This window comes from Condylura cristata, unplaced genomic scaffold (assembly GCF_000260355.1).
Source record: "Condylura cristata isolate star-nosed mole 26May11 unplaced genomic scaffold, ConCri1.0 scaffold00032, whole genome shotgun sequence".
Lineage (NCBI taxonomy): Eukaryota > Metazoa > Chordata > Mammalia > Eulipotyphla > Talpidae > Condylura > Condylura cristata.
The window spans coordinates 12439556-12453444 of NW_004567133.1; the positions used below are offsets into that span (position 1 = coordinate 12439556).

General features: G+C 61.1%; 1 protein-coding gene across 1 annotated transcript in view; it reads right to left on the reverse strand.

Annotated features, from left to right (window-relative positions):
• The window catches only part of ABCC1 (ATP-binding cassette, sub-family C (CFTR/MRP), member 1), a 69504-nt gene that overhangs the window by 13177 nt on the left and 42438 nt on the right, over positions 1–13889 (reverse strand). Inside the window, exons 18-24 of the mRNA XM_012731654.1 lie at positions 12434–12554; positions 11884–12051; positions 9820–10003; positions 5292–5321; positions 3018–3102; positions 2194–2329; positions 1480–1687 (exon numbers count right to left, since the gene is read on the reverse strand). Coding sequence (XP_012587108.1) covers positions 1480–1687; positions 2194–2329; positions 3018–3102; positions 5292–5321; positions 9820–10003; positions 11884–12051; positions 12434–12554 — 932 coding nt within the window. The remainder of the gene's footprint in view (positions 1–1479; positions 1688–2193; positions 2330–3017; positions 3103–5291; positions 5322–9819; positions 10004–11883; positions 12052–12433; positions 12555–13889) is intronic.

A 13889-nucleotide genomic window follows, 5' to 3' on the forward strand; every position in this document is an offset into this window, starting at 1 on the left:
GCGCGCCGCTGAGTCACCGCTTCAATAAGCAGCGGCTTATCTAATTCCAATGGCCACCGCTGGCTAGTGGCCACCATACTGGACAGCACAGCTGTGCTCTAGAACAGACCCCACCGCTGTGGGGCCCCGGTGACCATCACACCCTTTCTGGACACCCCCACCTTCGCGTATCCTTCAGAGGCCACAGTACCTGGCCCTACGAGCAGGGAGCTTGTGAGGCTGAAAAAGTCAGGAAATCCATGTCTGCCCTCAGCTTTCTTTTCCCAAAGCCACCCTCCGAAGACCATGGGACATCTGCGCGTCTGCTAATGACCCATGTGGACGCCCACTCTCGGCAGAGAAGAGATTTCCCAGGCAGTGAAAGGCGCCTTGATCAAGGAGGAAACACAGCGGCGGGGGCCGAAGAGACAGGCTGGGACCAGCACTGCCGCTCCCGCCATTTACCAGCAACGGGCCTTCCGCCAGGCGCCAAACCGCCCCCTGGAAAGTGGGGACCACCCCTCGCAGCCCTGCTGGAGGTAAAGAGCCTGCTGGCGACACGCTGGGTGCAGGAAACGCCCACGAGTGCTGAGTGCACACAGTGACACACCGCGCACATGCCAGCTGCCGTGAACGTGTGGGCAGGCGAGCGGGCCAGGGGCACAGGGGCACGTGGACACGCAGCTCCCGTCCTGTGGCGCGTGGTGGTGAAGCGCATGGCCCGAGTCAGACCGCCTCGCTGACTGTCAGCTCCGCCATGCAAGCTGTGTGGCGGTGGGCACTTTACTTAACCTCTCTGGGCTTTCGTTAATGTACCTTTAAAATATGCCAAACACGATCTCCTACCTCCTGCGGTTGTTGCAAATCTGAAACCCCTGAAACTGTTTCAGAACCAAGCTGGTGCCCAGACACCTCAGTTGAAGGCTCGTGGGAGGGCTTCGGGGCGCATGGCAGGCCGCAGAGGTTGTCCGCTGCAGTGGGGTGGCGCTGTGCAGCACTGAATGTCTAGCTAGTCTCTAGCTGCCCGCAGCCCCCGCCTCTGCTCTGAGCTTGTGATAACCGAAAGCACCTGCGGACATTGCCAAATGGCCCTGGGGGCAGCACTGGACCTACTAGGGTCAACGTGGTCCCACTCACACAGCGGGGAGAAGCCCACAAGAGAGATGTCTCAGAAGCCCCGTCACCCGATGGAGCCACAGAGCAGAGGGTCCTTGCTCATTAACATGCCAGGCGACCTGCACCTCAACATTCCTCGCCTGTGCACGGTGCACTGGGCCCTGCTCCCCGCCCTTACCTCTGGGAGCCACCTGGAACACGGTATTCCTTCTGCACACCTGAATGTCTACCACACCATGGGTGCCATTCATGTGGGGTAGGCTTGGTTTGGGGGACCGCTAAAGCCCTGACGAGTGGGGAGACCCAAGTCGGTCAGCAGACCCCGAAGCCGTTCCAAGTGCCCCCATCAGGCGGTCGGGGAGGCCACGGAGGAGAGGTCCTCACCTTGCGAAATGCCCAGGGCTCCGAACACGCCCAGCCGGACTCGAGTGTGCTGCTGCGTCCCGTTGACGATGGGGTCGTCGGTCCAGAGGCTGAGCCAGTAGTTGGAGGCCAGGGCGGCCACGTGGTTGCACAAGAAGAGGAAGATGCTGAGGAAGGAGATGAAGAGTCCGATGGCCTTCATGTAGTCCCAGTACACGGACAGCTTGACCTGGACGCCAGGGGAGAGGACGCGGTGTACAGGACGCCCCGCCGGGCCCAACCCCGCCCACACCTGCCCGCCCACCCGCGTCTGCAGAGGCAGGAGCAGCAACGGCGAGGCCTGTGCCCCGTGGAGCGGAGAGGGAGGAGGTTCTTCCCAAGTCAGAGCTCGGGCGGCAGACGTGCTGCGCCTCAGCCTGGAGGGCCGGGACAGGCAGGATGGAGACCACCTGCCCACCGACCTCATCGTGAGGGCTGAGAAGTGGCAAGCAATCTTCCCAACGGAGCCTTTGCTGTCATGGAGCCCGTGCCCAGGCCAGCCTGGAGCCATGCCAGGTGGCGGGGCCCTCGCCAGCAGTGCCCAGGATGCCAACAGACTGCCGTGCCTGGGGTCCCGCCCCTGGGCTCAAGCCCTGGCCCATCGTTCCTGGGCGCCACGCCGGCTCGCCGGCCTCGGCTTCCAGCATTTCCAACGGGGCCTTGATGGGCGCGCCAGAGGACAGGAGGGCGGCTCACCTGGCCTGTCTGGGCCTTGTCCGCCTCCATCAGCTTCCAGGTCTCCTCCTCCTTGGCCCCGGCCTTCTGCAGCTCGGACGTGCTGTTGTGGTGCCGGCTGACATCTCCGCTGTAGGAGGAGGAGTTGCTGAGCTGTCTGGGGAAAGCCAGGCGCACGGGGTCAGGCGGCGCCCCGGGGAGGCGGGCGCCCCGCCAGGCAGCCGGGCAGCCGGCAGTGCGTCTCTGCCCACCCGGGAGGGAGGTCTGCCCCAGGGCCCGCAGGAGCGCTGCTCCTTCAGGGGGACTGAGAAGCATTCCTTGCCGCCCTGGCCGCCAGCTTGCGGACACTGTCACAGACAAGCACATGTCCTGTCGCTCAGCACGGAAACATCTCCAGGAAGCCCCTTTCCCTGGGGACTTGTGAGTGTGGGAGCAACAAAGTGTGTGTGTGTGTGTGCGCGCGCACGCGTGTGCGGTGTCCTTCATGTGCACGTGCTCCTATGTGTCCGTGTGCCCATGTGTATCCTGTGTGTGTGGCAGCGAGAGAGAGAGGCCGGGCAGATCCCCACCGTGTAGGGAGCTGGAGAGCCCGGCATGCGGGCAGAGGGCTGACCCTGAGGCCAGCGTGAGACGGGCCACCTGGCGGGAACGGGCCAGGCTCTCACTTTCAGCCTAGCAGCTCTGCCAAGTGAGGTCCCCAAGGACTCCAGGGGCGAGGCAGAGAGCCCGTGCCACCTGTGACCCTGGGGAGCTGCAGGCCTGCGGGTGTCTGGTGCTCGCTCTGGTCCCCCAGGCAGGGGACACGCACAGCCTGGGGAACCCTGAGGCCTCCTCCCTGCCCTTACCTCTGCAGCTGCTTCCCGGAGGTGTCTGTCACCAGCATGCCATTCTCCATCTGCTTCGCCTCCTTCCCTGGAGCGCTGGGGCCTGCTGACCCGGCCAGAGAGAGAAAGGGGAATCGTGGTTTCAAGAGCCAGACACCAAAGCCAAGACGAGGGTAGTGGTCACTCTGGGAGGAGACGGCAGGCAACATGGCTGCCAGGAAGCTCAGACCGGCAAGGCCAGAGTTGTGGGGCCATGCGAAGGCTTTGGGCTGGGGTGCAGCTCTCTGGGCAAGCTCCCGTCCTGGTTAAGGGACGTCCCCGCCAGCAGAACACAGGGCCTGAGCAGGTGTGCTGTGCCAGCTGCGGAAGCTCAACCCAGCTCATGTGCCGGCAGCCTGCGGCGCCAGCTCAGGCTCGAGGGTCAGGGTGCAAGGAACCATGCAGGGGAAAGGCAGGTGGCCCCCAGGCACCCCAAGCGGGAATGATACCAGAGTAAATAAGGAACAACCAATTTTGCAAGGGTATCAGCCAACAGGGGTGTCTCAGAGGCTCCCAGCAGGGCCCTGGGTTAACCCTTAGGTGGCTGGATCGCATGAGTGCCTGAGGGCCCAGGGAGGGGGCCCCTGGGGTGCCGGCTGTGTCCCAGAAAGACACCTTTCGACATTTCAAAGACGAGGCTACGCCAGCCGGTACCTGCGCCCCGCCCAGCGGGCGCCCACCAGCGCCAGGCCTCCACCACGAAGGCCGCACTGATCGAGCGCCGTCTGCTGGGCTGGGCTGAAGTATTTTATCAGCTTTAGCGTCCCCCTTAACAACTCAGGAACACACTGTCATTAGTCCACTCTGCCCTCACGTCCTCCCTGCTGGCCTTCAGGAGAAGCAGAGCAGGCTCTGGAGGGCGACCCCAGGAGAACAGTCAGGGAACAGCTGGTGGCCGGGAACACGCTGACGAACCAGGTCACGCGAGCCAAGGAGGCACCCCGGGAGGAACAGAAGGGGGGCGGGGCGGGGGCGCAGCGGCCGGCGCTGGGGTGCGCAGCTGTGAACCAGGACGCAGCCGTTCCTGAACTTCCGGCTGTGTGCCCCCGGGGAGGGGCGCCCCTCTCTGGGACTCAAGGCGCGACATGGGCGTGACAGGGCAGCAGGGCGAGGTGTGGGCAGCGGCCAGTAAGGACGCGGGCCAGGGGGACACCACCGCCACGTGCGCGTCAGACGTCGTTCACAGGAGGGAGCGAGGGCAGCCAGGACTGAGCCGCCGTTAAAACACTCCCGGTAACGCCCACTCGCATCCCAATGTCGGTGACTACGCAGGGACTAAGCCTGGCGAGCGCAGGGGTGAGGCCGCTGCAGCCAGGCTCATGCGCACGCACAGCACCAGGGAGCCGACCTGACCTGGACCTTCTCTTCTCTGCTGCTCAAAACATTCCCCGAGACAACTGTCCCGCGAGCGCGCCCAGCTGGGCGCCCCTGCCTCTCTGGGGGCCCAGCCCTCCTGCGGCTCGCTCGGCAGGCGCCCCCCCTCCCCCAGCGGCCTCCTGCTGCCTCTCTCCTCTGCCCAGCAGCCCACGGCAGGCCGAGCGCCAACTGCAGCAGCTGGAAAGTTCTTCCCTGCAAGGGGAGAGGTTGAGTCCTCGGAGGCGACGCGAGGACGTGGCGCCTGCACCCTCTCCCCAGTCTAGGCAAGTGCTTCTGCCGAGGCGCCCCGGTTTCCCTTAGCCAAGGGGAAACCTGACCAAGGTGCCCTCAGCACCCCTCCCTCTGGACCCTACAAGGACCAGCCTGCCCTGAAGGAGTCTGACTCCCTGAGACACCTGTCCTGAGTTCTGCGCGTCCAGGTCTGCCTTCGACTCCTGAGCTACCTGGTGTCCTCCCGGGGAATAGCCTTGTGGCCTCAGTGGCCAAGGTGGGCTTCTGTGGCCCCCAAAGAGCCCTGTCTGGCCCCGCCGCCCCTGCCACACACTGCTGGGTGTGGCAGGCAGGAGCGGAGGGGCCCCGGCACCACCTGCTGCAGCTGTGAGGCTGGAGGGAGACAGGCAGCCTCAGGCGCTGGAACCTGCCAGCCCACACCTGTCTCAGGCCTCCCCTGCTACGCGGGCTCCATCCATCCAGTGCCCGACCCTGCACAGGTCTTGGCGGTGTCCAGCCTGGCCCGGAGCAGGTGCCCCTAGGTGCTGGCTGACTGAAGGAAGCAGCGGGAAGGCGGGCGCTCCAGGCCCCTCCCGGGCATGCCGCGGCAGGGCCAGGCCGAGAGCCTCATTCTCTAAGCGCAGCCAGCTCTAACCCAGGGCCACTGACCTTCCTCCTCCTCGTCCACCACTCTGCCACCTGGGGATTCACAAGAGCCAACAGTGTGTTCAGAGTCAGGCCAAAACACCCCTCCTCCCAGCTCCCCAGTTAATGCCCAAAGGGAATGGATCAGATGTCTTCTCTTAGGGTTAGGGACAGGGATGGTTACGGGGCCTGCTGTGTCTGTGCCTCAGTTTCCCCATCCAGCTCCTGGATCCCTGGCAAGCATGCTGAGTGAGACCAGCCCTTTTCTCTGAAAGTCATAACACTTAAGTGTTTTTTTTTATGAGTTTTTTTTTATGCATACCGAACTGGGGTGCAGGGGTGGTGAGAGGTTTCACCAGAGACAGAGTGGGGTACAGAACAGGCAGACTGACAAAGTACACTGCTGAGGGGGGCAGGGGCGGGTCAGGAGTGGGCTTCCGCGCCCTGTGGGTTGGGGATCAAATTCGCACTGAAGTGGCTGCGGCCAGCTTGCAGTGTTGCGTCCTAACCCGCTGCGCCACCAGGGAGGGCCTACTCTTAAGTGTTTGAAGATAAACAGAGCTAGGAAAATGCAGATCTGTGGTCTGTCTCGACACCCATTTCCAGGGCAGTAGAAGAAAAGGAACAAGGAATTACTGTGGGTGGGCAGGGCCCCTGGGATGGAGCACAGGCCTCAGCTCAAGTCCGTAGCCTCGGGTTCAAGGACAGATGTTACCCACGAGAGGGGCTGGGCCCCATGGAGCTCAGCTCTAAAGGCCGACGATACAAGGACTGCAGAAAAGGGGGAGAGACGGTAATTGGTGCAGCTAGGGGTACCATGGGCCTCCCAGGATGTCACCCCTTTCCAGGGGTCTCATAGCCCCCCCCCCAAGATGTTCAATGTCATGATGTCCTTGATAACCGCATGTCTCTCCTCCATCAGACTGAGTTCTGAAGATCAGAGATCAGGTCTTATCCACCACCCTATTTTTAGCATGTGGGCCTCGGCTGGCCATGTGGGGTTCACAAGAGGGGCACGCTGCCGCTCAGTTACCAGGCGTCCCAGGCACACTCAGGCGCTCGGGACACACCTGCCAGGCGGGAACAGCCCAGAAAACAACCCGAGCTGACCGGCCACTGCCAGCGGGGGGCATCCTGGCACCTACCACAGAGACCACAGAGCTGGTCTCTCACCAGCCCGCAGAGAAGTCGGCTACGTTTTCTCCCAGCCTGGGGGATTTGCGCCACGCAAGGAGCCCAACACCCAGACTTGCACATGCGCGGCCCAAAGAGCCGCAGCCTGTTTACTGAGTGTCCATCTGTGCCATGCAGTGTGCTCAGCACTGGGGGCACAGAGGTGAGCAAGTGCCCCCCTCTGAGCTAACTCGCAAGGCGGGAGGGAGAGAGAGAGACAATAAACCGAGGAGCAGGCCCAGAGCTTCCTGCCAGGGAGCAGTCACTGTGGAAGGGAAAGTGACGCTGGGTAAGGGGAGGCCAGTGAGAGGTGGGGAGGGGAACACTAAATGCAATGAAAGATTAATTTTCCTTTGCAGCAAAGAGACGAACGGCCTCACTCCGTGGGTGAGCGGGCTGAGGCCGAGCCGCAGCCACGCCGGCCTCGAGTCACAGAAGTGCTGCCTGGCTGGGCGACCAGCCGGCGAGGGGCACGTCAGCACCCAGAGGCTCCCTGCTTCTTTTCAAGACGGTTCTGGAACTCTGCTTGGGTGAGGGCCAGCAGACAGGCTGCTCTACAGTCAACGCCTCATTTTTTGACCAAAAACGGAATTGATCGGCTGTCTCACCCAACCTGAAAGTTCTTCATACTCAAAAGAGGAAGAAGCCTGACCACTGAGGGCAGCCGAAAGGAATGTGCTGTCTGCAGGACGCCTCTCCAGCAGCGCTCGGCGCTGACGCGGGGTTCCATAATGTGGGAATGTGCTTGTGACCCATATTCAGAAAGGAATGGAAGAGAGGGAGGCGGGAGAGAGGCCAAACTCGCACAGGGAGCATGTGTGCGCACGCGGGCTGGCAGGGTTCGTGGGGGGACGGAAGGACGTTCCTTCTCCTGGCTCTCCGCACTTCCCTGCGCTTAGCAACTGTCTGCGATGAGCTCCTGCTGATTTAACTACTGGCAAAGAAAAATGGGCAACGCACTGAAAAAAGGAAAAAAACTAGCCCTGAGGTTGAATGACGGCTCGAGCGTAAAGGTCGTCCCCCAGGTTACAAGGGGACCACGGGCAGGCGGAGTCCCAGCGCGCGGGGTTCTCACCCTGGGCCCTGCTGACCTTGTGAGCTGACATTTCTCTGCTCCTGGGGGGAAGGAAGGCAGGGTAGAAACAGCGTCTCCGATCACCTCCCACCCGGACACCCAGCAGTACCGTCTCCAGAAGTGGCCCAACGACCTCCGGGCGCAAAGATTCCCTGCTGAAAGGCGCATCTAGGGTTTAGCTTCCTACAAAATGTTGGATGAGTCAATTTGTAAAGTTCCTTGCCACCACAAAAAGCTTCCTATCCCTAGAAATCTTAAGAGTGACTATCCCTGGGGGGAGGGGCAGTAACCCTCCCCCATTTCAAGCTTAGCTCCCATGATGTCTCCCCTTTCCCTTACAAGAAAGATGCCTCTCCCCCAACCTCTCTCCTGCTTCAGCCTGGGGGTGCCAAGAAGGACCCCAACCATCGGTCAAGGCCAGAAATTTCCTCTAGGAGGCGCCAAACATGTGGTTAAAACAAATTCAAGGTCCCTGGCGCTTTCAGACCTACAGCTGAACAGACAAGGGCCTGGTGCCAGGCCTTCCGCGTGGGCCCCTCCGAGCGGCAGAAGGAGAGAGCTTGGCCTGAGACTCCCGGGCCGAGGAGCTCTATGTCCTGCCGGGCAGAGGCTAGATGGCTGAACTGGGGAGGCCCACGGGGTGCCAGGGTGGTGGATGAGAACTCATACCACCACGCACACGTCCTGCGTACACTGCTCTGGCTGTGCCACGAGGAGGGAGGGAAAGGTAAAACCCCACCTGTGGTCAATAGAGTTTGTGGACGATCCCCGCTCACCTGGCCAGAAAGGGGAGCACGAGAGAGGCTTTGTTCTGGGAGAAAGAGTAACAGCCATTCAGAGAGCAGAGAGGGTTATTTTTATCCAGGTATGGTCAATCAAGAGGGCTGGTGAAATACAGTGATCAGAGTTGCCCTGACCTGTCACGGGACCTTGGCTGGACTCGAGACCAAGGAAAGAAGATGCAGCCCGAGCAGGCCGGACTTAATCAAGGCAGCACCCTGCACATGCCAGAGCACGGACGTGTGGACAGGTTGAGGCCAGGGGGCGTCGAGGCCAGGGGGCTCCGAGGCAAAAGAAAACGCCAAGAGGTGGAAACAGCCCAGCCGCTCCTCGGCCCACGGATGGGTAACCGGGACGTGGCGTGTCCGCACACAGCTCACGGGGAGGAATGGAGCGCTGACACACGCCACCCGCCCCGTGACCTGGGAAAAGCCCGCCACGTCAGCGAAGCCGGTGACAAGAGGCCATGCACTCTGGCACTCCGTTTACAGGCGGGCCCAGGGCAGACCTGCCCAGGGAGACTCCCCTGGGCCCTGCAGACCCCAGGACAGTGTGTCTGGGGGCTGGATGAGGGACAGTCAGCCCCAGGGCGCCGGGAGCCAGTGATCAGCTGCAGGGCCACGGCTGGTGGTGACCTGCTTAGTGCTGCTCTTTAGCAACAGCTGAAACTAAAGCAGAAAAGGCATCAGATGTGCGCTCCCCCTGCATGTTAATGGAGGTCAGCGCTCTCGGGAGGGAGGCGGGCAGAATCCGAGACGTGCCTCTGACCCGCACAACACCAGGCAGTCTGAGAAGCTTGTTAGTGAGTCCCTTGAATTTTATACCACTGTTGAGAGGCAGAATTCTGAGAAGTCTCCCCACACTGGCTTCAGGCACCAGGTGAGGTCGCTGCCCAGGTCTCAAAGGGAAACCCCAAGATGGTCCAGAGCCCTGGGCCGGCCGGGCTTGGCCTGGCTGCTGGGAGACAGCGAGCCGGGGTGCGGGTGCAGGGCCCCCGCTCCCCAGGGCTGTCGCAGCAGCTGCCAGGCACCACACGGTGCGCTCCGGTGACTCAGCACACGGAACATCCGCCTAGAGCCAGCAGGCCGGTTCTGTTATCCGCTGCTTTACAGTGAGGAAACTGAGGCTCAGAGGGTCTGCAGCGGGCCTGGGGACCTGTGCTGGTAAGACAGCAGCTGGGCTTTGAACCCAGGTCCTGCCAACCTGCCCCTCGCCCAGTCCTTGCGGAACCTCGCCGCAGGACTCCCACACTGTTCTGGGTTGTCACCGCCTCCCCACATCTGTCACTGGCTCCTCATCACCTGCCAGGAGCCAGGGTGACGACAGTTATCACGGTCCCTGTATTTGTCTGTCTCAGGGGCCTGCAGCGCAAGAGGCCCAAAGCCACATCGCTGGAGCAGGGGGACCGTGGCCACGGCTGCCCGCCTGGCTGTGAGCCAGGGACCCTTAGTGCAGCGCGAAGGGGTGACGCAGCCCTCCCGGAGAGTCCTGGGGAGCGGCGGCCCCCCGGGGCCACGGACCTACCTGTGTCCTGCGGATGCTGCTCCTGCTCGGCGCTGGCGTAGGTGCGCAGGAACTCGGCGAAGGCCCCGTCGCGCGCCAGCAGCTCCTGGTAGGAGCCCATCTCCGAGATCTTGCCGCCGCTCATGACGATGATGACGTCCACGTGAGGCAGGTAGCTGATGCCGTGAGTGACCAGGAGCCGTGTCTGCGGGCAAGCGGAATGGGGGTCGGCGCGTGCGGAGCGGAGGGCAGTGCCAGCGCCCTGCGGGGCCACGTGCGGGCAACGCCCCAACCCCGAAGGGCATTTGTCCCCCACGCGGGAGCCCACACGCATCTGTGCCCTGGAGCCCAGCGGCAAGAAGTGAGCGCCAGGAAAGCCCAGTGTGTGCTGGAAGGGACTGGGGAGAGACCATCAGGGATGACTGGAGGGCAAAAGCCTATGGGCTGAGGGAGGGTGAAAGCAGGTGGGGATGAGTAAGAGCCCTGCCCCCAACAGCGAACAGCAGCTCGGGGCTTGTTTTTTGTTTTTTTGTAAGTAGAAGCGCCCCAGGAAATGCAGTTCCTGTTCGCTTTATCAGTACTAAAGGCCCTGGAGGGCATGCGTGAGACGTGGGCCCTGGTAGAGCCTTTCCTCCAGGGGGACTGCTCAACATTTTTAGCCTCGGGGACGCTAGACGCTCCGGCTCAGCCTGTCACTGCGGCGTGAGCGCAGCCACGATCGGACGCCAGGGCGGTGTCCTGTCAGAGCTCCACCTGCAGGGGACGCAGTGGACGGTGTTCCATAGGCCACGGGGCCTCTCTGCTGGCTCATCAGGGTTAAGTCTTGGTGCTATCAGCCATCATAGCCACTGTGGCCCGAGCCCCATCCCTGGCCAGGGGGTGACCCACATGGCGCGGCAGACCCCTCCTGTCATCCCGCTGCTCCCCTCGGCAGTGTACTTCATTGATCTGCCTGTTCTGCTCCCCATTGTCTCTGATGAATCCTCTCACCCCTGCACCTCTGGCCTGTACCCCAGTTCTGTGTGTATAAATAAATAAATCTTTTAAAAAATAAAAAAGACAATACTGGCAGCACCCTGGGCGAGGCCACACAAGGCAGGTGCAGCTGGCCAGGTGCACTGGTCCTGCTCTCCAGAGAACGTCTGGGGCGCAGGGTGAGAGGGGTGATTGTTCGTTGTTGTTGTTTTTTAAAGATTTATTTATTTATTTGTACAGAACTGGGGTACAGACCAGAGATGCGGAGGGTGAGAGGATTCACCAGAGACAGAGCGGGGAGCAGAACAGGCAGATGGATGAAGTACACTGCTGAGGGGAGCAATGGGTAGGTCAGGAGAGGTCTGCTACGCCCTGTGGTCACCTCCGGGGCAGGCGGGGATCGAACTCATGCGGAAGTGGCTTTAGCTTCTCACTGCTGCGCTTTAACCCCCTGTGCCACCAGGGAGGGCCATTGTTGCTTTTTTGTCGTTACCCAGGTTGTGTTCCTACAGACCTATTGTATCGCTTTAACAACTTAAAAAATACTGTTCTGAAAAATTTTCAATTATGCCCACACCGACTTTCTGTGGCGTCCGTGGGAAAGCTCACCACTGGTCAGGGGCTGCTTACACAGCAAAAAGTCTTAAAGGAAACAGAAACCTTTACAGATTTACAAGTACTGATGGTTCCTCCTGCTTTTCTGAAGCACCCGTGACGTGTGCTGTTTTATTAAATTAGGAAGAAACACTCAGGACTTCCCCTCACTTTGCCTGAGTTTCCCCTCAATATCAAACAGAAAAATATCAAGACAGGGAGCTGTGAAGTCAAGGTGCTGGGGCTCTCTGCTCTGAACCTCCTTCCCTTGGCCCACAGCCACCTTGGCAGGTCAGGGGGGGCCACATGCCCCTAGGGGGTGGGGTAGGGCTGCCAGGCGGTCAGGGAGAGGCCATCTTTGGCCAAGGGGTGCGGTGGCCCCAGGACCCTGAGAGAGGTGTGTGCACTAGAAACACGCACCAGCCGGCGTGTAGACAGCCAGAAGAGGGAAAGATCCCTGAGCGGCCACATGCCAAGCTCAAGAGCAAGACAGCCACACCCGCCCCCCGCAGCTACCTTGCTCTTCAGCATCCCCTTGGGCCCGATCACGTTCTCGAATATGTGCTTCCCCACGTGGGCGTCCACCGCTGAGAGGGGGTCGTCGAAGAGGTAGACGTCGGAGTTGCAGTACACGGCCCGTGCCAGGCTCACACGCTGCTTCTGACCCCCGGACAGGTTCACGCCCTGCGGAGAGAGGCGGGGTGAGGGGTTCCTGGGAAGCCCTGGCTGGCACGCAGAGGATGCCCTGTGGCGCTGCGCCCACCGACCCTGACTGAGCAGGCGGCAGAGGCGCAAGGTTGCACCTGCGGGGCCGTGGGTGTGCTCCTGGCGCTGAGTTTGCCTCAGTAGGGGAAAAAGTGGAAGAAGATTAAGCCTCTTGGGAGCCGCCGAACACAGTGCCTGGCGCACAGTGGGCCTTCAGCAAAGCAAGGCTGGTGTCATCAAGTGATGGCGCCACGGGGCAGGCGCCTGTCGCCGTGGTAACGACACTGTAATTGTCGCTGCGCTTGTTTGTACGGTTTATAGCTAACACTTTTTGCCAGATTAGACCGGACCCATCACTGACAGCTGAAGCCACGAGCAGTCGAGGTCGGCTCCAGCCTGCGGGCACTGAAATCCAGGCCCTGCCCAGCTCACCAGTGTGATGAGCACCATTTTCTAATTTGCAACTGGGCAGCACAGCCCTCCTGAGACCAAAACCCAGTGTCACTTACACATCTAGCTGGGGAATCAAGCCCACCGGATTAATCGCCCAGCCCCTCTCCGGGGAGAAGCCCACCCTCCCCAGGGGCTACCCATGATCCCTCTGGCCACCAAGGGCAAGGGCAGACCCCAAGCCCAAGCTAAGGGGATACAGTCTCTCCCTCCAGATTTTAATATTGGACCCTACACAGGAAGAGTAAGGAGTCTCTGAGTGGTAGAAACAGACATCTCGAAAGACAGTGAAAAAGGACAAAGCTGGTTAGGGCCCTCCCTGGTGGCACCTCCTCTGTTAAAGACACAGAGCCATCGAGCTATGGCCAGCCACTGCAGCACCAGCTCGGTCTCCATCCAGGGAGGGACCCACCGGGCACAGAAGACCTCCTGTCTCCCCGCTGCTCCCCTCAGCAGTGTGTTTCAGTGCATCTGCCTGTTCTGCTCCCCACTCTGTCTCTGGGGAATCCTCTCACCCCCACACCTCTGGCCTCCACTCCGGCTCTTGTATACATAAATAAATGAATCTTTTTAAAAAAGGACAAAGCTGGTTGTGTAGAAAAGAGACAGTGGACAGAGGAGGAGTGTGTCAGCCCCGCCCTGCCTGAAGACCCTCCCCCACCCTAGTCTCCCGAGATCCAGCCGAGTCCTCACAGTGCCTGAATAATTGCTTGTGTTGGCTCAGGCACCTTTGTTACTTGTGAACCCAAAGAACCCTGCTGATAGTTTGTTTTTCTTTCTAAGGAGCTGCAGATATCCCTCAAATGAAAACAATCATTCACCAGCTAAGAAAGCTCGCAGCGGTGGTCACTGGCTGGTGACACAAAGAGGCAGGAAAGCACCCCACACGCTGGCGCTGGTGCTGCACTGCCCGGGGGTGTGGCACTCCCTGAGAGGAATCACCAGCAGCCACCAGGGCACCAGAACAGCTGACCGGCAGGGGGAGCCCATGTGAAGGCCTGAAAGTGGCGAGGGGCTGGCGGTTGGCAGGAAGGCCAGGGGCGAGGGCTGAGCCCACATGGGGGGCCGTGAGATCTGCAGACACCCCCAGGGACAGACTGTCAGCAGTTATGAACAAGGACCAGGAGCAACCTCCCAGATCTCTGTGGCGGTGTGGCCTCAGGCAAGTCACTCAGCCTTTCTGGGCTCCAGCTATTACCAGGGGATCGCAGTAAAATCCCATCCCATGGGCTTGCTGTGCGGACGAAGTATTTAGTAGTAATTACTGTGCACAGTGCCTGGCACACAGTAAGCACACGACCAGCGAAGCCAGCCTGCTGAGCCGGGCTCGTCACACAGTCTGGTCAGTTCACACAGCCCCGCGGGGG